A 26399-nucleotide genomic window follows, 5' to 3' on the forward strand; every position below is an offset into this window, starting at 1 on the left:
TTTCAATTGCATGTATATTGCAGTGCCACAGACAGTTTGTTCATATCTTTAGCTTCTCCATTTTATTTTCTCTTTCATGGAAAGATTACAGGCAACACAATCATTATTCTGTATGTTTTGCTCATTTTTACCTCCCTCTTGCATCTTGTATAATTGACTTCTGCTTAAGTTGGAGCAAATGCACTACAAACATTTCCTCCCCTGGAGAGAGAAGATGATGCTAAAACATCTGTTAGTGTTCTTTAAGAAATTCAACACCCCATGCCTTCAGTTGAAAAAAAACATTAGGAATAAATTGTGAGGGGTTTGTTGTTCCCTACATTAATTCCACAAAACTGTTGAGAGATCTGTTTTCAAACTCTGTTCCACCAAGCCCAAATCTATGAGCTATTTCCATTATCTATCCAGCTAATGCAGACCTATTAAGTCAATGGGGTTATATAAATGTTGATTTAACAAGCCCCACTCATTCATTCTGTTGACTCATGTTGGGACAATTGGATTTAGCTCAAACTGTAAAATAGTGCTTCCAGGTGAATAAAATAGTATTTGAAAATGTGTTCACAAGAGAAAAGAGAAGAAAGAAATAGATGTGGGTTCTCATTTCCACTGAGGCATTAATCTCACTGAGTAGGACAGTAGGTCAGGCAATGTTGGTCTCAGCCTAATCTATTTCACAGAATTGTCAGGAGGATAAGCAAGGTGAAGAAAAGTTAAGTATGTTGCCCTGTGTTCATTGGAAGAAAGGCATTGTGACACCCTTAAATGTCCCACCCAGGTGGGTGGCAACCTTACAATAAAGGTCTCTGATCTGGATCAGGGTGAAACTCAATGCCATCAACTACTGTTCAATGTCCAGTGTCCAGGCAAAGATTCCACTGCTTTTATTCCATCCCCCATTTGACCGCCCAAATTGAGGAAGTTTGAGTTGGTTGTTATAGGTTTTTCAGGCTTTGGGGCCATGTTCTGAAGGTTTTTCTTCCTAACATTTCATCAGTCTCTGTGGCTGGAAACTTCAGAGACTAGCAAAACATTAAGGAAAAGGCCTTCACAACACGGTCAAGCAGCCCAAAAAACCTACAATAACCATCAGATCCCAGCCATGAAAGCCTTCGAGAATACATTGAAGTTTGAGTTAATTGCAAATTCAAGCCACACAATTTACTCAGAGTTACTCAATTTAATCAATGCTCCAAGTGTCACTGCTTTGTGTGTCACACTTGCCAACTGCCCTGTCTGGATTGATGGCAAGCAGAGTGAAAAAGGAAAAAAAGAAAAGTGCTGCAAATAAAATAAAAATAAATAAACAAAAGCCAGCATTTTAAAAGTAAAGTACAAAATGGGAGTGACAGAGTGGGTGGCTGACATAGCTTAGGGCCTCTACTGACAATTTAACCTATCCCATTCAAATCCCACAAGATCACACAAATTTCACAGACACAAGCACTGGAGTTGATTCGGCTGAGAGCTGCAACTGCTTAAAGCACAAAAGAAAATAAATTTTACACTACTTCCTTAAAATTAAAGTGATGCAAATAGGAATCCCCTTCTATTATCTCTAATATGTTTCTATTGCAAAATGGCTGTCAATTGTAGGGGCAGGAGTGTTTCTCCTAGGGCTTTGGGTTTGAGGTTTCCTGGAGAGCTTGGGCTTTTCATTGGTGCTTGATCTGTCAATCTGTTTCTGTTTCAAGCTTACTGATTCTCCTCTTACTGCATTACTTTCATTTCCCATGGAATGCTTTTTTAAAAAGAACTTCTAAGCTTTTTTAGCCACTGAAGACTCAAAGCAATATTTAATACTTTGGAAATCCTGATTCAATTTGAATAGTGCTTTAGGCTTCCCTGCTTTGCTTCAGATCAGTACAGAAACTGACATATTCCTCCCTCTATTTTGTTTCAGATTATGAATAATTTCTGAACCTGAAGCTCATCTCTAATACCATACCATACCATACCAGGCAATTCAAGATTGTTATGTTGATAATGCCCAGCTTGTTGTAGGGGGAGGATGAGGAGTGGTGTCCATAACAGAAAATGAGAAAAATCCAGACATTAATTAGGGAAATGCACATCAGATCAATTCTTAGTGGAATTCATTAATTCCTTAGCCACCTATAGGCTGTAGTAACATAGCCATCAAATGATTGTGCTACTTAGACTAAGTGAGACAGATATTTGTCAGTTTCTAGGAAACATGTATATGTGTGGGAGAGATGGAGGAAATAGAGAAATGAAAAATAACTCATGATTGTTAATTAAAATGGCTATGGATTTGAATACAGGAATTTCCCTTATTCCACATTTGAACTAAATGACTCCTAAGTGAACCTCTGCAGCTTTATGTTATACCTGCAGTATCTGAACACTGAACCACACAAAATATTTGACTCCAATGAAAATGGAGAAATACAACCTTGATTTTGCATAAACTGAGGCCATACTCTGCAACATCTGTCAGATGAAATTTGGTATGCATGTTTATGGTGTGGCAACTACAAAGCAAACATCAAATGCCATTTACTTATATGGGTTCTGGCAGGTAGCAGGACACTGTTTTGGAAACATTCACCTTCACTGAAGAATAAAGTTCAGATAATTCTACCATGTTATGTGTTAATAAGAAATTGCCAGCACCATCCTGCTCTTTAGAGCAATATACAGGGGAGATATTCACCCAATGCTTTCTGTTACTTGCTTATACAGTTTTATTTCAGTTAGAGCTGCACTTGCATGAAGGAAAAATAATATATCGCCTGGATTCATATGTGCATAAGCAAGTCTACACTTATTGACTGTTAGCCTTCTTTCTTTGAAATCAATAAGATGTTAAAATGCTTTAGTTTTGCTGGATTCTGCCCACAGTCTTAAGACACATGCAGAGTAGGTAATAAATGATAGATGCAAGCATAATAACCAGCTGTTTCATTTTTCAATAAATTTGTCTACAAAACATTTCCCCCTTGGCAGGCGTTAAGTCATTGATTTTCCACGAAGTAGTCCTGTTTTTCAATCAGCACCTTCAACATTCCAGATAATCTTCTAAAATCATGTTCCTCCTCATTGATGCATTTAAATGCCTGCTTTTAATTACAATTATAATAACAATTTTTAAAATGCTGAAATCTGTCTCAATATGTTATAGCCTTTTAAATAATGTACTTGACATAGCATGGCAATTGCTCAGAACCTGGAAGGGAATCCAGGGTACTAGTGTTTAAATGGTATGGCTTCTGACAAAGTCTTCTGAAAGAAGCTGGAGGCCAACACTGTCAAAGAGGATAAAGATGTGTGTGTCTGTCTGCGTGTGTAAAGTGGAACATTTTTTTAAATGTTCAATTAGAAAGCAATGTGCAATTGAAGAAGGGAGATGTGCAATTTCAAAATAACATTTCTGCAGTCCAAGATTTCACCTGATAAAAAATTATATAATATTAGCTGAAAGCAAAAAGTGGCTTCGAATGTGAAATGTAAAGTAGGTAGTTGGAATTCTTTTAGAATCAAGGCTCTTCCAGACAATACAAAAGTTCTTTTAAAAATACTTGGTTCTATATTCTTGCTTTCATTTTCTTTCCTGTTACCCAGGAAGATAGGTCCCATCTGACCAGTACATTTTCACCTGCCCTTCTGTGCTTATTATTGCTGCATGAGAGTGCATTAATGGTCTTGTCCTGACAGAGATAATGAAATTCTATAAGGCAATTCTAAAAATGGGGGCAGCCTAAACAAAAAATTATAACTTTTAAACTGGGCTTCAGATCAGCACCAATTAAAATCATGTATACTTGACATGTAAGTAGTCAAGATGGTCTACAGGATGTCCTCTCACTACCATTCACAGAGACGGTAAGCAGGGGAAAATTCTAGAACCTGACTCATTTTTTCACCATTTAGCCACTTCTCGTCTAAATACAAAGCAATTGTCAGAACTTTTTTCAACAAATTCTCTAGCTATCTATTGCTTGCAGACACAAAGTCATGAAAATACCTAGAATATATGGTTGTGAGCACAAGAAGGTATCCTATAGAGCAGCCATTCTCAGTGGGGGGACATATGACCCACTGGAGGCCCTGGCAAATTTGAAGGAGGCCACAAACTGGAAATAATTATTCACACACCACCTTATCGGGTTTGTTATGTGACTTATACAATCCCGATGCAGCCTGTATTTCTTTCATATTGTGTTCATGACTGTGGACAAAAAATGTTTGAGAATAGCTCATGTAGATAACTTTGACTGCAGACATGAGTGTCATCAATGTTACGCCTGCCCTTTGCTATGTAAAGTTTGACATTCTTTTCCTGCTGGCAATGCGGTTATGATATTGTGCAGCAATATCAGGACATTTTCTGGAATTTTGAATCATGGATACAAAAGCACAACATCCCACACTCATAAACTGGATGAGTTTATATATATATATATATATATATATATATATATATATATATATATATATATATATATATTTAATAACTGAGTTTTTGTTCTAAGATCTGTTTCTAAGAGGCAGAGGTTAGCACTGCAACAATTTGAGGGGATGCTCATTTTGTGACCTTGTCAGTAACCTTTAATTAGCTCCTTAACTCACTTTAAAATTAGATTTTAAAAAAAATCAGTTCTGGAGTTGAAGCTTCATTAGAATTGGAAGAGGTTTTTTGTTTCATAAGATTTCAAAAGGAAGTAATTTGTCATGATGTGGCTTTTGTAGAGCAATGCTGTCACAAATCCTTATTAGTGTTGCAAGCAGCAGCAACTAATTGGGATGGAACCTTTTGCTCCATCTGGATGAACACCCAGGATCTGAGGAAGCAAACTTACTTCTCTAGATCCTGGAATGCACTTCCAGACTCCATAGCTTCTCTACACATGATGATCAGTAATGTTTCAAAGATGAAAGAAATAGTTACATAACATGGAATTTGTTCCCTGAAAATCAAGGGATGCTGTCAGTGTCATTATAAGGGAGGTGTGATGCCAAGGGTTGGGGACAGAGATGGACAGTATGGCATTCCTAATAGTCAATTGTGTTTTTGTGTGTGTGTGTGTGTGTGTGAGATAGAGAGAACTGAAATTCTTCTGCATTTGTTCTGCCAAATTTTAATTCTTAAGGATTTTCACCAACACTGTTCAGAATGCTGTTAGTGGTTTGTAAGTGAAATAGCAAATTCCCACCAATTAACAAGGTGTGCACACACCGGATTGTATGACTGCCTTGTCTGTCCAGGTGCACAACCCATTAATCATTAATGAGAGAGATAGCAAGTGAATGGTGAAGATTTAAAAAAATTGTGGTTCCTTGTTCTTCTGTGTGAGGATGACACAAGTGAGGATTTTCAACTGAGTGATCCTAGATACATGTGAGAATATTTCTGCAAGAGGTCTCTCTCAAAAGTCAGTTGTTTCTCCTCATGGCTTCCTAGTATGCTTCCCCCATTCTTAATGAGTGATTCTCCAAGAATTCTTCACATAATATCATAACACACATGCTTCAATCTAGTGGCTGATGAGAAAAGGATTTGCATGGGTAGGACTTAAGTGGCTAGACAAGCACCTCAAAGGTCTTGTGAATGAAACCTAGCATTCATTAACTTATGGATTTCTAAGCTCCTTGTGAGTTAGAAGTCAGACAATGAGAATTCAATCCTGCCTGTATATTTCTAGATCATCTATCGATTTCTGCCATAGCAACTGACCTTGTAGGATGTCTGCCACTCCATGAAGGTCATTCAGCAACAACCCTGAGCATCTCTAACCACACTTGTAGATGGTTTGCATACAGTTGCTTATAGATTTGCAAGTGCTTGTCCTTTGCAAATGATCAGAAGTCAGTATGCCTGATCCTCTCTTTTTACATGTGTAAGGATTACATGCCATTGCTCCTTTCAGCATGACATTTCCAATCTTTTACATTCCAGCTAGGAAGGTCCAGCAATTCTCATCAAGATAACCTGCTATAACCCTACAGCATGAGAAGAGGGCAAAATTTCTTTGAATAATTCATTTTTTGTCACATTTCCCACATTTTGTATAAAGTGTATGAGTGCAGTGCATGTATTTTCTCATAAATGCATGTGCATGCACACACACACATACCAAGCACAAAAGGACAGATGAGTAATCACAACGGCTACATGCAGAAAATTATATAACAATTATAATTATTTCTAAGTAGGATTGTGCTCCACAGTAGGATGTGAGACCCTCAACAATCAAGAGTGCTTGCACTGCAGTTGTACTGTGCAGTACACATCTAATCATCTAGGGGTATCTCATTCTTTGAGATTTCCAAACTCAGTGAATTCTTCTCTTATGTTTAGCAAATTAATTTTTAAATGAATTCTCATCAAGTTTCTAATTATAATATCTTTAGGTTTAATGTTTGTATTTCAGATGAAAGACAAACATTTTGGGGCCAGTCACGAGAGGCATGAATAATTTCTTCAGAAGCTTATCTAATTAATTACATTCCTCTGTAATGTCTCTAAAATATGAACCACCATCGTTCCATTAATTTAGATAAAAGGAAATCTTTAGCGTTTAAATGTGACACTTGGCATTGAGAATTCAATGCATTAATTGTTTATGTATTTTTTTATCAAGTTCAGATAAAGGAAATGTGTTTGAAATGGTCTGAATATATGCTCTGCATGCAGCCGTATCACTTGGCAACATGAAGAACATTATTGTCTTAATTTCAGGATCTATACCAGATCTATGAAGCCTATTCACTGCACGACCAATGTGAAACTTGGTGAATGTGATGATCAATTGCAGTTATCTATACTTCTCCTTGTTTGTCACAGTAAGCTTTCCTGATCTATTAGCTGCTTGAATTTCTCTCATACATAAATGGCAAAGTGAAGATGGGTGATGGTCTAGCAGCATGTGCTTATTGTCGTCCTCTCTCTGGAACATATTGGAATGAATGAGAGCTGCAGAATGAGGGATTGCCAGTGTGGTATAGCAGATAGAGTCCCAGACTGGCAGCTAAGAAACTATGGAAAATTTGCTCAGCCACAGAAACTTCTTGGAGGTGACAATGATAAACCTCTTGTTGGACATTTCACATACTTTGAAAAACCCCTTTAAGATGGCCACACATTGCAAATGTCTTGATAGCAAGCAATAACAAAAACTACTATGAGAACCTTAGCGATGCTGGCAGATGTCAGCTGCTTAGCCCTAAAAAGGTTCTTCATAGGACATTGTCACCTACAGGAAGCTGTGATGTTAGAGTCAAGACACTCCAGAGTGTAGAGAAGAGAAATGCTGTGGATTAATGGCTGTAATTAAGATTATTCCCCCCCCCAAAAAAATCATCCCTTTAAAAAAAGAAGAAGTCATATTGAAGTAGCCCACTGATTTCAGAGTTGGCCACAAAATTGCAGTATCAAATCACAGCAGCGATTTAAAAAAAAAATCTGGGGAAAACAGCTTACTAAGGTGTTGCAAATTTAAACAAAAAAGACTTGCTGAGAAGTGAAAATGGATCAATTATATCAGGAATGTAAAGTGGGAAGATTTCAACACACCAGGCTCATCCTTTATGACGTATCTGTAGATCATGCCAAATGGCCATCAGCTAGCATCCAGTAAGATATGGCTGGAAGTATCATCACAACAATAAGGAGATGGAGAGAGAGAGTGATAAAACCTTCCAACCCTTGAGGAAATGTCACCACTGTTGCCATTCTGGTTGAGACTTACTGTGTCACTTGGCAATAGAGCTCCTGGTGGATTCTCCAGGACTCTCAGTAGATCTCAACCCTTGACACCAGGTCCAGATTGCCTGGTGTAGGTGGGCATTGTTGCAGTCCTTGTATTTGCCATTGAATATTTGTTGTTATGTGCCCTCATGCCATTTCTTACTCATGGCAGCCCCACCGCTGTTTTTGAGACATGTTCGCCACCATGCAGTGGTGACATGCCATTGACACCACTGCCACGCATCCCCCACCCCACCCCCCATGAGTCTCCTTGTCAGAGCAGAGATGGGGATTCAGGTCTCTAGAGTTCTCTTCCGAGACTCCCATCTGCACATGCGGTCAAATATAATGTCCGTAAAACTTCTGTTTGTGTGCAAAATTCTTCTCCCTTTATGAAGCCAAGGATATAAAGTCAAAGAGCAAGAAAGGGACAGGCTGATTGATCAGAAAGGCAGAAACAAACCATCCAGTGCTACAACATTTAGGACTTCATGCAACAATGTGACAGAGATCAAAAGATCTTCCACCATCCCTGTGTTTAGCACAAGGTGAACTTTTTTCTTCGGGGTTGAGTATGGTTTTTTTTTTTTTTTTGCTCATCTCCCTCATTTCCTGAAGGTCTTTTTGGTCCACTGTACACGGAATTAGCAGAGCAGAAGACTGTGTGATTCTTTTAGGTGTGGGTGGCTCAGGTGAATTTGGTCCCATTTGGCCAATCTGCAGGAGAGGTTTGTAATTTTAGGATTAAAAAAAGATCATTTGGCTCATTTAATTAATTCTCTACATGTTCTTACATTTTGCTTTAGCTTACTTTGGTCACATTCGGTCTGCACTGGCAGGTTGGTGTGGGAATTCTGTGAAAGCTGGGTAACCATGGGTCTGTGGTATTCAGTGATTTCCACGTACTGCTTCTCAGGGATCTGACAACCTAAGGATAAGGTTTGGGGTATAATTGTAATAATCATCTCAGTGGTATGAGTTTTTGGGTGGAGGTGATTTGAGGCAGGTCCTCCTATAGTGACAACATTGATACAGTTGTGCCTCGCTTGATGACATTAATTCGTTCCAGCGAAATCGCTGTAGAGTGAAAACGTAGTAAACCCCATTGAAACACATTAAAAACCATTCAGTGTGTTCCAATGGGCTGATTAACTCACAGTCCAGCGAAGATCCTCCATAAGGGCAGCCATTTTCGCTGCCGGTAAAGTGAGGAATCCGTCCAAAAACACAGCGGGGAGCCATTTTGAGCAGCCAGCGGCCATTTCAAAAACACAACGATCAGCTGTTTTGATCATCGTAATGCAAAGAATCGGTTTCTGAAGCAGGGAACCGATCGTCGTAAAGCAAAAAAAAAACACACATTAAAACATCGTTTTGCGATCACAATTGCAATCACAAAAACATCATCGTGAAGCGGATTCATTATTATACGGGGTAATTGTTAAGCGGGGCATGACTGTATCCAGTTATGCTTTCAACTTTGCAACCTTTCAACTTTTCCACACATTGTCTCATTTGCAGTTCTATTTACAGCAATGTGGCCCTAGTGAATTACTATTATTATTATTATTATTATTATTATTATTATTATTATTATTATTATTATTATTATTATTATTATTATTATTATTATTAAAGACCAGATGGAATCACGGGACGAGTTGTTAGGGGCTGCGCTGCAGAATTAGCTGGAGTTTTTACGGATATTTTCAATCTATCCTTGTTGCAGTGTTCAGTCCCCACTTGCCTGAAGACATCTATTATAGTGCCAGTCCCCAAGCAGTCAGCTGTGGTATCTCTCAATGATCATAGACCAATAGCTTTAACATCTGTTGTTATGAAATGTTTTGAGAGATTGGTGCTGGATTACATTAAGGCTAGACTTCCACCTTCTTTGGACCAATGGCAATTTGCATATAGGAGAAATAGATCTACTGATGATGCTGTGTCCATTGTACTCCATACTGTATTGAGCCATTTAGAATAATAGGGAACTTATGCGAGGCTGTTGTTCGTGGATTATAGCTCTGCTTTTAATACCATTCTACCAAATAGGTTGTTTTTTAAAATGATCAACCTGGGATTACCTCAGGAGATCTGCATGTGGATAAAGGATTTTCTGACAGATAGGCCACAGTCAGTAAGGACGGGATCTCACCATTCTTCTACCCTGGTACTAAGTACAGGAGCTCCCCAGGGCTGCGTGCTAAGTCCCTTCCTCTATTCCCTGTACACACATGATTGCACCCCACTGTATAACACCAACACAATTATTAAATTTGCGGATGATACGACAGTGGTGGGGTTCATAAATAAGAACAATGAGTCTGCTTATAGAAAAGAAGTACAAGGGTTGATACTTTGGTGTAAAGAAAATCATCTCACACTTAACATCAAAAAAACTAAAGAACTCATAATTGATTTTAGGAGGAAGAGAAATGTACATTTACCACTGTACATAAATGGCGAGGAAGTGGAGAGAGTAGATAGTTTTAAATTTCTGGGCACATACATCTCAGAGGACCTCTCATGGACTACAAATGCCAACATGCTAATGAAGAAGGCACAGAAGAGGCTGTATTTCCTGAGAATGCTCGGCAACTTAAATTTATCTCAGCATTTACTTCTGTCATACTATCGTAGCACCATTGAGAGTGTCCTAACCTATGGCATTCTGGCATGGTTTGGGAGTAGCTCTGTAGCGGACCAAAAAAGCTCTACAGAGAACCATTAAAATTGCCCAGAATATCATCGGGCTCCAGCTACCAACCCTGGATGACATCTTCACATCCCACTGTCTGAGGAAGTCACACAGCATCCTGAGAGACTCTTCCCATCCTGCTTATAACTTTTTTGAACTGTTACCGTCTGGCAGAAGATATAGAACAATTAAGACTCGGACCACACGTTTTCTGAATAGTTTTTATCCCAGAGCTATAATTGCAATTAATAATGAGCTTAAAGACCACCAGTAGTGAATAATTAGTTGGACTGTGTTGCTTGGCCTGTGGTGTAGATGTTTGTGTTTTTTAGTGGGGACTTTTAGTGGGTGGGGAGTGTTTGGGGAATTTTATGTGTGTGCATGTGTCTGGTCTCTGGGTGTCTGTGAATTTCATTGTATGAGTATACTGTATATATACTTACAATGACATTATTATTATTATTATTATTATTGTTATTATTATTATTATTATTATTATTATTATTATTATTATTATTATTATTATTATTATTATTATTATATTTTATTTTATTTATATCTGGCCTATCGGGTCGGTCAAGACCACTCTAGGCGGCTTACAACATAAAAATACACAATAATATATATATACAGTGGTGCCTCGCATAACAATGTTAATTGGTTCCATTAAAAACATCGTTATGTGAAAACATTGTTAAGCGAAACACCATTTCCCATAGGAATGCATTGAAAACCGGTTAATCCGTTCCAATAGGAGCCTATTCAATACATTTCAATGGTGAAAAAAAATCACCAAATATTCAAAAAGACTCAGAATGAAGCCAAATTACTTTAACGAAGGTTTTATTAGGTGCACTAACAATTCCAAGCATTTTAAACATTTTTAAACATTTTAGAATATTTTTAAAATAGCGAAAACAGGGCTGTCAAAAAAACCTTAAGCGAAACAGGGGACCTAAAACTGTCATTGTTAAGTGAAGTAAGGTCCCAAACGTCGTTATGCGAAAATCCCCCATAGGAAACATTGTTAGGTGAGGCGGCAAAATTTCCAGCAAAGGCCATCGTTATGCAAATTCATCGCTGAGCGAGGCACTCGTTAAGCGAGGCACCACTGTATAAAGGTTTTTATATAATAGGACAAATGAAATCAATGTCATGTGTCTCACTTCTCTGCAAATGCATATTGTTTTCATGCACATTTTAATGACTGTGAACGTTTGCATAGATATTTAAAGCACTTTCTCCTATATATACTTTGCTGCAATATACTTTTCTCCACTGTTCACTTTTTTCTGTGCACTTTGATGGCCAAATGTTGTCACATAATTTCCAGAAGTGTGAAAAATGAGGGATAATCTTTTTCTGGTTTGCATATTAGTTTGGAAAAAACCAGAATTAAATTAACTCATGTTATAAAGTGAAACACACAAGCTCACACCCTACTTTAAAGTTTTCTTGTGGGTAATAAATAATTTAGATAAATAATGATAAATAAGTAACCTGTATTTTTATCATTTCGGAGCATAATAAATGTACTCCACTTGAGCACAGTTTTTTTTTAAAAAAACAAACCTTACCATTAGCTAGATATCCTAGTTACAGTTTGTGTGTGCTTTTCTTGCAAATTCATTTATAATTTCACTGTGCTAGCCCATGTTGTAAAATACATTAATAGTTCTAATTAATCTGAGCTGGCTGAGACTGTTTTTAACATAGGAAAATAATTCAAATAACAAATCTAGTTATAGTCCATAACATAACATGCATTTTATACAGCTAAAAGAAAAGAAACTGATTTTTGCATGCTGCAATCTTAAGGCATGCATAAACTATATGGATCAACCATATTTCCTACAAATTCTCGTCTTCTAACAACTGTATTTCGTGGATGGATGTTTGCCTTTATTGAACTGAAAAAGCAACTGCAGAACATAGAACTGCACAGATATTTTGAAAAGGAAATCATCCCCATCCTCATTTTAGGACTATAGAGCTGGAAAGATCCCTATGGATCATTGGGTCAATGTCAAGGAGGCCCAATGGGGAATCAAATACCCAACTTCTGGCTCCACAGCGAGATACCTAAACCACCGAGCTGTAAGATTCCAACATTAGCTGTTTCACATGTTTGTTTAGTTATGAACTATCATTAGTTATGTGTTGTCCAGTCAGAACCAACTTATAGTGACCCAAATAGGGTTTCCAGGTAAGTGAGATATTTCAGGAGTGTCTTGACTAGTTCTACAACCCAATGAGTTCCTATGGCCAAGTGGGGATCCAAGCCCTGGTCTTCAGAGTCCTAGTCTATTCATCACATCACACTGGGAACCTAGTCACAAACTAAAGTAACTGAATTAAAGCTTGGATGGGAACCGCAGTCAATGAAAAAAAAAAAAGATTGATACCAGACTAAAAGTGTATAAGAATTAGTCTATAAATGAAGAGCAGTATGATAAGTGGAACCAGTAAATGCAAGTCAACCTTTTGTTCCCATTGTGACGTACTTTGATGTATAGACATTTGAGTTCAAAACCACATTTCTGTATCAGACTAATGTGCTCCCTGCATAATCTCAAAATGTAATCCTCTTTCTTCTTACTTTAATCAGTTCCACTCTTCACCTCTCCTGCGAAATCTGATTAGAATACTCATGTTGCATTGTCTTCATTTTCTTTTCTTTCTTTCTTTCTCTCCCCCCCCCCTTTCTCTCTCATGTTCTTTCTTTCTCTTGGCCAAGCTGAAATAATAGATGTGCAGTCAGTCTGGCTAATAGAGTAAAATGGGAAAGATAGGAAATAAAATAAATTTTGGTTGTGTACAGCCTCTTTTACCCATGTAGAATGGCCATTATCAATAGACAATGCAAACTTCATCAGGAAAAGAATATCTACCAATTTAGTCCAAGACGTTCTTCATCAAGCTAATCTCCAGTAAATGCTGTTTACAGTGAGGATTTATTTGCTGTATCCCTTTTGTGAAATGCTGCCCATCCTATTTTTATCTCTTCCCCCCCCCTTTCAATCTCTCCACCTCCCCTGCTGTTGAATAAATCAGCCCAATTAGGAAGCAGAAAAGACATAAGCTTTCCACATGGATCTGTCTACCTAGTGTCTATCTTTGGTCCTTTATGTCCTCAGTATGAAATGAAGTGTGCTTACCTATCTCTCTCTCTCTCTCTCTTTCTTTTTTTCCCTCCCGTGCTGTGTTTTTCTTCTCCTAGGAAACCCCAGCCAAATATCTCGGGTACCTGTTGCCATCAAAGTTCTCGATGTAAATGACAACGCTCCTGAACTTGCATCCGGGAATGAAGCATATTTGTGTGAAAACGGAAAAACCGGAAAAGTAAATATCTCTATGTTGTCCACACTGTGTAGTTTTCTCTAAACTCTCTCAGTTACCTGTTTGCTACTGTGAGCTGTATATTGTGCTCAGTTCAGGATAAAGCTGCGTTGTACTAGCTGAAATCCAGTTGGAAGTCACAACTAAAGTTGGCCCACTAAATCAGTGGGTATTTGGTAACTCAAAACCTGTGTAAATTCCATTGGTTTAATGGATCCACTCATGATTTGCTGCTGGAGTTCAGCCACTCAATCATGCTGTTGGGCTATCTAGTTCCTGCACCCTTGTCACTCCTTTGTTCGACCACAACTGTCTAGGGCAGGGAGGAAAAGTTCGGGGCAACACCGATCTTACTGGAGTGCAGTTCCTATCAGCCCTAGTCAGCAAAGCCAATAATAAGGATTGATCAGAGGTCCACTAGCATCTTCAGGGCCATGCATTTTAATCCCTGACCTGCAATTTTTAGCCCTTTAGTACTTTTCTAACTTATCCAGTAAGGTTCTGTGGTTGAATAATCAGTTTCTATGATTTTTATGTTCTTCTATGCATCAATGAGGCAGGACTGTGGCTCAGAATAAGATTCCTTATTAGTCACCTTCACAGTATCAGGTTACAGAATGTCTGAAAGGTTCTATAATGGTAGCTGTTGATTAAATAAATTGTGTGTGTGTGTGTGTGTGTGTGTGTGTGTGTGTGTGTGTGTGTAATTTCACTACCAGATCCGTAGGGAAGAGATACTTTTATCTCATGTGGACTCTGCACATAAAAGTGAAAACCCTACCAAATTTGAGGTTTTATTTTTGTGCAGAGGCTACACTTGAGCAGAATCCTTCTCCTTTTGAATACAGTAGATCAGCATCCATGGATTCACTTAACCACGTACTGAAAATATTAAATAAAAAACCACAGAAATATGTATTTCTGAAATATTTCCATGGTGTATTTACCAGAACTAGCCATTAGAGGGACCCTGTATAGCATTCACTATTTCCATGATTTTTTTTTATGTTGGGGGGAGGGTTTGGAACTGATTCCCCCCTCAGATACCATGGTACTGCTTCGCTCATATGAGGTCAATGGCAACAACTGACATCTTGTTCCATATGTTATGCCATGTAAGGCAGTTGAGTTTATCTACTGCTTGTTCAAAAACAACATATATTCCAAGTTCTCCACTCCCTCATAGGTCCTAAAGTTTCCATGGAATAGATATTTTGTGGGGGGGCACAGGGTGTGTGAGAGTCTTTAATTTCATAAAAATGCTGCTGATGGTAAAATCATCCCAATGAAGATGATCTTCAGAAATTGAAGGCTCTGGTACTTTCCCCACAACTAATGGGATTTCATGGGACCCTTGAAATGCAGGGGAGGATAAGGCATTTTTATCAAATTTTGTTGTGGCTGATGATGTATTCAGCTTTATGGAGCATAGCTATGCAAACAGGATTTCAGCTAACATGCCTACAGCCATCTGCCAAGGGAAAGAATGAAGGAGAAGTAGTACTATTCTATTCTATTGTATCATAAATGGTCAGCCTATACTGTAATTGTCACCCAATATGGGCAGGAGAAGGTAGAGGGTGTAGAATGCAGGATGCGGTAAAGGAATACTAATTGTACAGCATCAAGATTGCATTTCTTGCAATGGCTGTGGTATGTACAGAGACCTTCAGGGAAGAGAACGAGATGCATGTCTACTACAGTGTGTACCCTGCTCATCCAGCAGGCTGAAGAAAAATCATAGCATCCTTGTGCATCCATTAAGACAAGATTTTCTTTTTTTCAATGGCCATGTTTCTTCAGGATAGTCTGTTAGGAGTCACATAGAAGTTCTCGGTGGTGCCATTGCTTCTCTCCATCCGCTCATTTTTATACTTCCTCTCCATCCAACTTTCTTCTAGGGAATGAGAGACAGATTGCTCTTGCCAGATAAATCTAAACTGATAGCTTTTAAAGGATTTTGGAGATCCAAAGACCACATCCAGTCCCATGAGCAGAGACCTAGCATGCTCACAGATTGTACATATATGGTCTGCCATTCTGCTTCTTGGAGACAAATCTCTATAGGGACAGTTTGCACATGCACACACAGATATCTGGTTTTAGCAGAGTTTACAACATCCTGTTTTAATGTGTGCAAGCTGAAATAGAAAGTTGACATTAGATGTGCCATTTGTACAAGGGTTGGGTGAGAAGAAAACTAATTGACATGGAGTCTGTACTGACAAAGGTTGGAGATACTGTATGATAATGTTGGTTAAGTCCAGTACACTGGTGCCTCGCATTACGACATTAATTCGTTCCAGCGAAATTGCTGTAGAACGAAAACGTTGTAAAGTGAAAATAAAAAAGTCATTGAAACACATTAAAACCTGGTTAATGCATTCCAATAGGCTAAGAACTCACCGTCCAGCGAAGAACCTCCATAGGGGCAGCCATTTTCGGGTGTCTGTGCAGCGAAAAATGGCTCCTAAACACAGCGGGGAGCCATTTTGAGCACCCAGCGGCCATTTTGAAAACCCGACGATCAGCTGTTTTGATCGTGGGGAAGTGAAATTCCCCCATTCAAAACGTCATTTTGCGATCGCAAAAACCTCGTTGTAATGCAGATTCGTCGTTAAACAGAGCGCCCGTCTTGCAAGGCACCACTGTACTTCCAAGGTATCTGACACTATGAAGTCTATCTTGGCCACAAGTTAAAAAAGATACCTATTTCAGTCTCTCTTGAATGAACCAGCCGTACTTCATCAGCGAGAAAGGAATACAGTCAAAATGAAACAGACTAGTTTTTATTATCCAGCTTGTGAAGACACTGAGTGACGGAAATCCATGGCTTTGTAGCTACCTAATTCATTTCTGAGTAGTGACATTTTAATTTAAATAAACAGCAGTTGACAGCATGACACTACAGTTGTTAATCCAGCTATTCTTGTGCCTCGTGGGTGTTTGGCATTAAATTCACCATTTACCAAAGCAGCTTACCTGATAATAGAGTTAGAATTTGTTTCTTTTTTCTGGGGCTGTACATGAACCCGCAGTATGTGTATCAGAATCTGATTGTTGCAAAAAATCCCTGTTTATACCTTCCGGCAGTCATTTCCCCAATTCTTTGCCCTAGTTACCCAGATATTTGAAAAACAAAACATCATTTCAGTAGTAAGGACACTTTATCAATCTGTTGAAGGCTGAGATCATTTGAATGTGGCTCCTGGCAAGTAATGAGGGCCAGCACTGGAAATGAAGACAGGGGCCTACATACATGCAAGGGCCAACCATAATCCTGGGCTCCCCTCCCCTTACTTTAATTGGCTCATAAGCCTTCTTTAATTTAGCAAGACGGGTGCTTCCTTGAGTGTAAATGGAGGGCATCATAATGGCCCTGCACTCTCTGTCTCCAGTTTCAGTATGCACTCAAATGTGGATGTCAGTCTTCTGAAACAGAGAATCTTCTTTATAATGAGGTTCTCCTTGTCCTTTTGTGTCCTGACTTTCAAGGGTCCATTTCATACCCTGACTTATACAGTGAACCTCCATGGATCACAGTGCCTTCCATCTTCAGATCCACCATCCTTGACATGGAATCACGTGGATTCCAGAAGATCTGTATGGAGAATTAGTGCAGGGAAAGCACTGCAGAAGGAGACCACAGCTGCGATACAAGGATATCTGCAAGTGGGATTTGAAGGCCTTAGGACTAGACCTCAAGAAATGGGAAACCTTGACCTCTGAACGTTCAGCCTGGAGGGAGGTGGTGCATCATGGCCTCTCCCAATTTGAAGAGACCCTTGTCCAGCAGGCTGAGGCAAAGAGGCAGTCATGAAAGCAGCAAAATCAGGGAGCTGGACAGTGGACAGATTGTATTTGTCTTCAGTGTGGAAGCGATTGTCACTCTCGAATTGGCCTTCTCTAGATGCTGTTCCAAGACCTCTATTCAGAGCACATTACCATAGTCTCCCAAGACTGAAGCATGGTTATTAGAGATGGGGACGACTCACCATTTTGGTGAGTCGTCCCACTTTGTGAGTCGTCAAAAGTTGATGACTCACGAAGTACAAAGTTGCCTCCATGAAGCAACGAATAACGAAGATATTTGTATTTTTGAAGGCTTTCATGGCTGGGATCTAATGGTTGTTGTGGGTTTTTCGGGCTCTTTGGCCGTGTTCTGAAGCCCGAAAAACCCACAATAACCAATGAAGTTATTTGTCGATTCATGGGGGAGTTTATTTAAAAAACATTCTAGATAAGTGTTATATAAATCTAATAAATAAGTAAATAAAATAATAAACACCACAGGCCAATGGGTGTGATGAAGTTGATGGTGAACACTTGAAGAATCTAGCATGCTCTCTCTTCTCATATCTTGTTTTGTGAAAAACTGAATAGAATCATAAAACAGTAAATTAAGAAGGAATTTGGAAATCATCAAGAGATATGATCGAATACATAGGGATTCAAATCCAATATTTTAAGACCTAAGGATTTAGACCAGTGGTTCTTAACCTTTGTTACTCAGGTGTTTTTGAACTGCAACTCCCAGAAACCCCAGCCAGCAGAGCTGATGGTAAAGGCTTCTGGGAGTTGCAGTTCACAAACACCTGAGTAACAAAGGTTAAGAACCACTGATTTAGACCAAGATCAACAATGTACTTTGCTATGCAATGCCAGTGGTATAAGGATTTGCTTCCCCAAGCCCCGAATTGAAGACGCAAGACAACAACATTTTGGTTTAAATATGGGCCACACTTTATTATCACATCCAATTTATTCAGCCAAATAGCAATTCCATATCCAAATTGAGGGGGCCTGCGGTAGTGCGGGGAAATAACACCAAATAACCTTATATGCCAATGGGCGAGTCCCAGTCCCGAGGTTCCAGCTGTCTACCGACCGGAGGAACCTGCAAGACTTAATAAAAAACACCCCGGACCTCCAGCCATCGTATTTGATGACTTTTGGTCCGAAAGTGTACCAGCGCATCAGTTACCTTCAGTCCTGTAATCGCACGATCCGCAGAAACCGTCAGCACTGACGCGCTGTTTGTTTAATGAATTATTACCAAAGGGAGACACCGTGACGACCAGTTATTCCCGCACTACCCGCCAGTGTGACCGAGTATCAAGAGCCCTCCATTGAAAGCCCCAACCAAAAAACCCCATTTCCAGTGTGGGATAGGCGAAAAATCCCCCCATCCACCAGCCAATCAGGATGAAGGTCAAAAATTCCTATCCGGCCCCCGGAGAAAAACAGGCGACCCAGAACACACTAGAAATAAGGGCGGGCGGGCGGGTGCCAAAAGCGAAAGGGGCCCTGTGACGAATCAGCGCTTCCTTAAATAGCGCCGATTCGCGCCACTGAACCACGTGGCCCCTTTGTTGCCCGCGCCTTCCCGGAACTGGGGAAGCAAAACAACGCCGCGCTTCCGAAGGCGTTCCTTACGCCCCTCCGCGCGCGCACATTTGCTTCCCCAAGCCCCGAATTGAAGACGCAAGACAACAACATTTTGGTTTAAATATGGGCCACACTTTATTATCACATCCAATTTATTCAGCCAAATAGCAATTCCATATCCAAATTGAGGGGGCCTGCGGTAGTGCGGGGAAATAACACCAAATAACCTTATATGCCAATGGGCGAGTCCCAGTCCCGAGGTTCCAGCTGTCTACCGACCGGAGGAACCTGCAAGACTTAATAAAAAACACCCCGGACCTCCAGCCATCGTATTTGATGACTTTTGGTCCGAAAGTGTACCAGCGCATCAGTTACCTTCAGTCCTGTAATCGCACGATCCGCAGAAACCGTCAGCACTGACGCGCTGTTTGTTTAATGAATTATTACCAAAGGGAGACACCGTGACGACCAGTTATTCCCGCACTACCCGCCAAAACATGAGGACTAGCATCAGCTATGTCCCATGAGCCCACCAGAAGGGCCAAGTTCCATAAGCAGGCCCCCTCGCAAATCATCCAAAAATATGTCCAGACCCGCCTCAGACAGGTGGACCCCATCCTCACGGAAATAATCCGGATTGGATGCCTTAATCCTGTGATGTCCAATCACAGATCCGAGGCCGTGTTTGCTGACGCCTCTGGAAACTTCCTTGTTAACCAAACGACGGGCATTATTTACCCTGTCCACACTCAAAGCACCACGCAAACTCAAACGTGGTATTATCGTCGACCAGACGATCCTTAATTTGGGATATAAGGCGTGCAGCCTATCCAAATCCCTCAATATGTCCAATATCAGTGCCTTACCCGGCACCTGGGGCAAATCATTGCCCCCCAAGTGGACTACCAAGATGTCTGGAGGCGAACCACCGAAAGCAGTGATCCTCCCGAGCTGGATCCAACGCATGCCACGCATGCCCTTCCAAGAAATGGAAGCCCGGGCACCAAGCCCCAAATCACTTCCCCAATGGGAAGCAGCAGCATATTTTGCCGCCCAATATATGTAACTGTGTCCCACGATCGCGATGTTTCTGCGGGCCTCCAGCATCTCTCCACCTGAAAGACAAAGAACCCCTACCTATACGTTAGGTAATTGTCTGATATATTTTTTATAACAACCAGATGACCAACGACCCAAATGCTTGATTCGTTCCGCATCGTAGCCCATCGCTGCAGCTGTCGACGCCGCCCCTATTCTAAACGAATGTGTCCCAAATCTCAGGCCGTGCACCCCTGCTCTTTCCAGCGCCACATCTGTTAGTTTCCAAAATTGATATTTTGTGAGCGGAGTTCCGTCCCCATGCTGAAAGAAATAACCACTGCTAATCCCCCTAACTTTCATAAATCGAATTACAGCTCTTACCGGGCATATGCTTTCCTTACTACATCGTCCCAATTTTACCAAACCTCCTTTTCCCTGTTGGTCGGTCTTAGAACTCCTAATCTGGAGTATAATTTGCTCATTCTGGATCGTTACATCATCCCACTGTAACGCCTTCCGAGACCCGTCATTTTTTCCCAAAGCTACCAACTCACTGATACGCAGTGCCCCAAAAAATGCAACCAAAGCTGCCGCATGAAACAGCATTTTCTCATAGCTATCCCTACACAACATCCCCCAAAGCTCGACCAAGCGTTCTAAGAGCCCCGGGGATATGGGAGTCCTATCATCCCTCAACCTTCCCCTCTCACGAGACCAACCATCTAACATCTTCCTAATCCTAAATTCACCCGACCAATCTTTAAAGCCATTTGCCCTTGCATAAAAACTCAACGCAGCCAGCTTACCCTGAATGGTTCCTGGAGCTAAACCCTTTTTGTACAAACCCACTATAAACTGTTGAACATGCTCAACTGGTGCCGGCCACGACTGATCCAGTCGCGCCCTACGCCTAAATTCCGAAAACTCAGTAACTGCCATTTTATACTTCCTCCTCGTTCTCGGGGCCAAAGCCATACCTATCGCTCGCGACGCCTCCTCACGCCAATCTGCCAGACCTCTGCCAGAAGTACTTCTGGCAGATCCCTGGCCTCCGGTGCCAGTTCCCTGAAACGCTGGATCTGTTGGCGTGAAAGAGCATCGGCTATCCGGTTATCTACACCAGGCACGTGACGAGCATGCACCACAACATTAAACTGTAGTGCTCTCAATGTAAACGCCCGAACCAGCTCCATAACCCTCTCTGAGCGTGATGTTAGATTATTGATAATGTGGACAACTGCTAAATTGTCACACCAAAATCGAACCACAGCATTGGCCCATTCCTCCGCCCATAACCAAAGAGCTCCCACAATAGGAAAAAACTCCAAAAATGTTAAGTCCCTCGTAATACCCTGCTGATGCCATTCCTCCGGCCACTCTCCTGCACACCATCTCCCAAGAAAATAAATTCCAAAACCTAAAGCCCCAGCCGCATCCGAATTCACTTGGACGTCTGCTTTCAGATTAATCTCTGATCTCCAAAAAGAAACCCCATTGAACTGATCCAGAAACTGCTCCCAAATCCTCAAATCCTCTCTCATACCTTTCGTTATCCTTGTCTTATGAAATGGTTTCCTCAACCCTGACATGGCGCTGGAAAGACGCCTTAAAAACGCTCTTCCTGGCGCTACTACTTTACAAGCAAAGTTCAGATGCCCCACCACTTGCTGCAACTCCTTTAGCGTCACCTTCCTTCTAACCCCGAAACTCTTGACCAAATTCCTAATGTTCACCAATTTGTCCTGCGGCAATCTTGAAGACTGCCGTGCTGTGTCCAGTTCAATTCCTAGAAAAGTCAGGGTTGTTGATGGCCCTTCCGTCTTTTCCTCCGCCAATGGCAGGCCCAGCTCCGCCGCCAATTCCCTGAATGTGTCTAACAGCTTCTGACATTTTCCAGAATTAGCCTCTCCACAAAAGAGAAAATCATCCAAATAATGTGCTGTAGATACACAGCCCATCTTTCGCCGAAGCAGCCATTCCACGAAGGTGCTAAACCTTTCGAAGGCTGCACACGAAATCGAGCAACCCATAGGCAGAGCCCTATCAACATAGTACTGTCCTTGAAATTGAAAACCCAGCAGGTTAAAATCCGCCGGATGCACAGGCAAAATCCGAAAAGCAGATTTCACATCAGCCTTGGCCAGTTCAGCGTTAATACCGCAAGATCTGACCATTTTTACTGCTTCATCGAATGATGTGTATCTAACTGAACACAGCTCATCCGGTATGGCGTCGTTTACAGACTCGCCTTCCGGAAAAGACAAATGATGTATTAACCTAAACTCACCCGGGGCTTTCTTGGGAACAATTCCCAACGGTGACATCCTTAAATCCTCTAGCGGTGGCTTAACAAAAGGACCCACCACCCTACCTTCCTTAACCTCCTTCCTAATCTTCTCCAAAACCACCTCCTCCATCCCCTTTATCGATTTTAGATTCCTAGCAAAAAATGCCCTCCGACAACCCAAAGCCGGGATTCTGAAGCCATAACTAAAACCCAAACGTAAATATGCCGCATCTTCCCTCCTGGGATAATGCGATAATTCCCTTTCCAGTATATTAACTCTAATTGGTGTTGGTCCCCTTTCCTGAAGAACTGCCACTCCCTTCTGCCTTCTTGCCAGGGCCTCCAGGCTTGCCCTGTCGCGGACCTCCAACCCGGAAACAGTTAGTTCTCGGGTGCTTTCCCCCACAAGAAATGCATTCATGTTTGAATCTGCAAGGGGACTTGCTACAGGACCCTTTGTTGTTAAATTCGTAACAAGGCAGCCGGGGTTGAACCGCCTGCCCCGCCCCCTGGCGGGTACCATAATTGCCTATAAACTTAAGGTTAAGGTGCCCACAATCAAATCTGTCACCCAGATTTGTTTTTGCCGGCGACATATGCTGCAACCAAAGCCCCGGGTGGACCTCGTCCCAACGGAGCTCCGGCCTGATGGCACTCCTCATTCGGAACGCCTCATCATACCGCAACCATGCCTGGCCCTCAAATTCTGCCTTTGCTCTACGCAATATGTCTTAGTATTGAAATAAGGCCGAGGCTTTCCACGGTTGCATCTTTACCAGTACCCCGGCATATATAGTAAAGCCAGTAACCCAATTTGTCCAATTCCTGTCCGGTCTCTTTCTCCTATGTTTTTCCTTAATTTTCTCATCATCCTTGTCCAACTCTTTCACTTCATATTCCCTATTCAATAAATCATAGAAATCAATGTAGTCTCCTCTCCAAATCCGCTCTTTAATTGCCGCCGTCAAATGGTCGCCCAGAGGCGTACTGTAGTCTGTGTAAGGCATAGCTGTGAATGGGGCCGAATTATATCCCGTGTTAGGCACGGATGGATGACGTGGAATCTCTAAGCCTTTGCATTCCTTGGATGATCCCGCTTTCTCAAGACCAGTGACAGGTATGCCCCAACCAAACCACTGCTGCGCCATTGGCGGCCAAAAACCTCCTGGCCACGCCATGGGCGATGGAAAACCCATGTTAGCTGAGCCTAAAGACTGCTGGGGGCCATTAAACCACGGCCATGATAACCCTGGAGATGCTGTGTTGTGCACTGCCTCATACTCACCCTTGTTTCCCATTTGGGATGCCTCGACCATCCCTTGTGTGCATGCCATTGGTTCATCATAGGGATCAAACCCATACGATGTTCCTTCACCGGGATCTAAATCTCTCGTCGCCTCCATCCTGCCGCGTTTATGACCTCCTGTTCCAATAGACTCCGCTGATGCATCAACTCCTTTTTCTTGTCTTGCCGACTCGCCACCCTGCTCAGACTCAAGAACATTAAAGCGTCTGGTTAATTCACTAGTAAGAGCTTTCAACTCAGCCCTACGCTTCCCCTTTGATTCCCTAGCCGACCGGCGAGGCGTCATTTCGCTGCCCGTCAATGACTGCTTTTGAAATCTTTTAGCTTCCAGGCTCGCGACCTTTGAATGCAGCTCCCGCAGCATAGCCCATGACTCCTCATCTGAAGAAGATTGCAAAGGCGACTCCTGGGCAGCTGTTTGATTCCTTACAGGGTTCTTTCCCTTCTTTCTCCCGCCTCCCTTTTTAGGCGGCATTGTGCTGCAGTTCCAACCTTATTGGAATTCCTGAATTAACTGAATATCAATAAAACAATTAGCCTGTAATAACAACTTGGTCCAGCAGAACCCTTCAGTCACCTAACAAGGCTAGTAAATTGCAATAACTGTTGTTATCTTATTATAATCAAAATATATATGTGTACACCTATAGGCATATACACTGGTATATACCTGAGTCTCTTAAGTAACCTCTATTAAACAACCAATATCAATCCCCAATAAAATGCCTCTTAAACCCTCTTTACCACTTCCTTAAATTCACTTAAACCACTGCTATGGACTTAATTAATTTTTTTTTTTTTATAAAGTGAAACTAGCACCCAAAATGGCCGCCGAATACCAAGACCATGCGGCCAAGGCAGCCAAAATGGCACCTGCCCCAAATCAGACCTCCTTCCCCACCAAAATTAAACCCAACCTCCCTGTCCTAGCTGGTAGGGGAGAACCGGACCAGGCCCCCCCTAATCTGTGGGCCCCAAAATTCAAAACCACTCCCCGTCACCCAAAACCATGCGGCACGACCGCGTCAACAGATTTTTATTTTATTTTTTAATTTTAATTAATTTTTTTTTTTAAAATAACCCTCAAGGGGAACAACGCCACGCACACGCACCCCCTGGGCCGCTACCTCCACTCCCCTCTCGGTCTCCCCACCAAGATCACCAGCCCAGCCCAGCGAACGCCGGTTCCCAGCCCCCAATCCAGCCACCGGAGCCTCACGAGCTGTGTGAGCTGAGGAGAGGGAGGAGGGAGAGCAAACAGCTGATGGTCGGGCCCACTGTGAGAGCCGAGGAGAGGTAGGGGAGAGCTAAGAGGGAGGGAGAGCCAACAGCTGATGGTCGGGCCCGCTGTGTGCACCGAGGAGAGGGAGAAGGGAGAGCCAACAGCTGATGGTCGGGCCCGCGGCAGCGGCCCGCCCGCCGCGCCGCCGCCCGGCCTCCCCCGCCGCCTCCCAAGCCTCCTCCCTCCAGCCGATAGTCCCCCTCCCACAATATTCTAAGGAATGCCAGGTGGGGAGGCGGCCCGGAGGCACCCCTTCAAACCGCTGCTCAAACCGCTGCTCCGTAGACGAGTACTCCGCGTTCCGCAAGAGGCTCCTCTATCTCCGGCTGCCAAAAGCGAAAGGGGCCCTGTGACGAATCGGCGCTTCCTTAAATAGCGCCGATTCGCGCCACTGAACCACGTGGCCCCTTTGTTGCCCGCGCCTTCCCGGAACTGGGGAAGCAAAACAACGCCGCGCTTCCGAAGGCGTTCCTTACGCCCCTCCGCGCGCGCACATTTCTTTTTCCTTCCTCTCCTGTGACAGGTTTGCTTGGTGTCAACCCCCGCCCCCAAACTCAATAGATTTCTGAGCCCTCTGGAGCATGTTTTTAAGGTGCACAATGGCTACAGAATGTTGTCCGTTCCAGTGGGAACACTGGAATCCATTTAGGCCAAGTACACTACTGAATTCTATCCTTCATGTTGCCTATCTCATGGGAAAATCTGCCTGCTTTGCTTTCTCCTACATTTTTAAGAAAGGGGAAAAGAAAGAATTCTATCCTTGAATGGACCCTTTATACAAAAACTTTAAAAATGACCCAACATGTCAGTCATTCCACTCAATCCAGCCTTTTCTACTACTCTTGTTCATCAAGCAGTCATAACAGTTTCAGAACAGAACGACACAACAATTAAATATAAATGTAAGAGTTTAAAGAAAGCCATACTCATGGAGGTAAGAGTAAGTGATCTGAAATACTATTCAAATCAAGGGAGCAGTAACTTTTTTAAAAATCAAATTTTCCTTTCAACCATTTTTTTAAATTATTCTAGTAAAATAGGCTTCCTCTCCCTCCTTGTGTTAATTAAGGAAAACTTGGCCATCTGGTGGGATGAAATGTTGAGCATGCTAAATTTCTTTGCTTCTACAGTGGTCTACTCTTTTGTCTTTTAAATGTGTATTGTCTCTTGTCCTCTCACATTCTGTCTTTGTCATTTTCTCCTGTAACTTTGTTTTTAAAACGATGGGATGGTGTTGGTATAGTCTACCTTACACACGCGAGGTGGTCTACTTGTGGAGCCCAGGAAATGAGAATATGTTATATTAAAATGCTTTATGAGTGCTTTTTTAATGCAAGATTAATG

The 26399-nt window shown here is 41.8% G+C and overlaps 1 protein-coding gene across 3 annotated transcripts in view; it reads left to right on the forward strand.

The window, feature by feature from the left end:
* Positions 1 to 26399, forward strand: part of CDH8 (cadherin 8) — a 328629-nt gene that overhangs the window by 236230 nt on the left and 66000 nt on the right. The window contains exon 9 of one of the 3 annotated variants that reach the window (XM_072980825.2): positions 13633 to 13754. The exons of the other annotated variants lie outside the window; for them this stretch is intronic. Coding sequence (XP_072836926.2) covers positions 13633 to 13754 — 122 coding nt within the window. The remainder of the gene's footprint in view (positions 1 to 13632; positions 13755 to 26399) is intronic. 3 annotated transcript variants of the gene reach the window in all.

This window comes from Pogona vitticeps, chromosome 10, assembly GCF_051106095.1.
Source record: "Pogona vitticeps strain Pit_001003342236 chromosome 10, PviZW2.1, whole genome shotgun sequence".
NCBI classification, from domain to species: domain Eukaryota; kingdom Metazoa; phylum Chordata; class Lepidosauria; order Squamata; family Agamidae; genus Pogona; species Pogona vitticeps.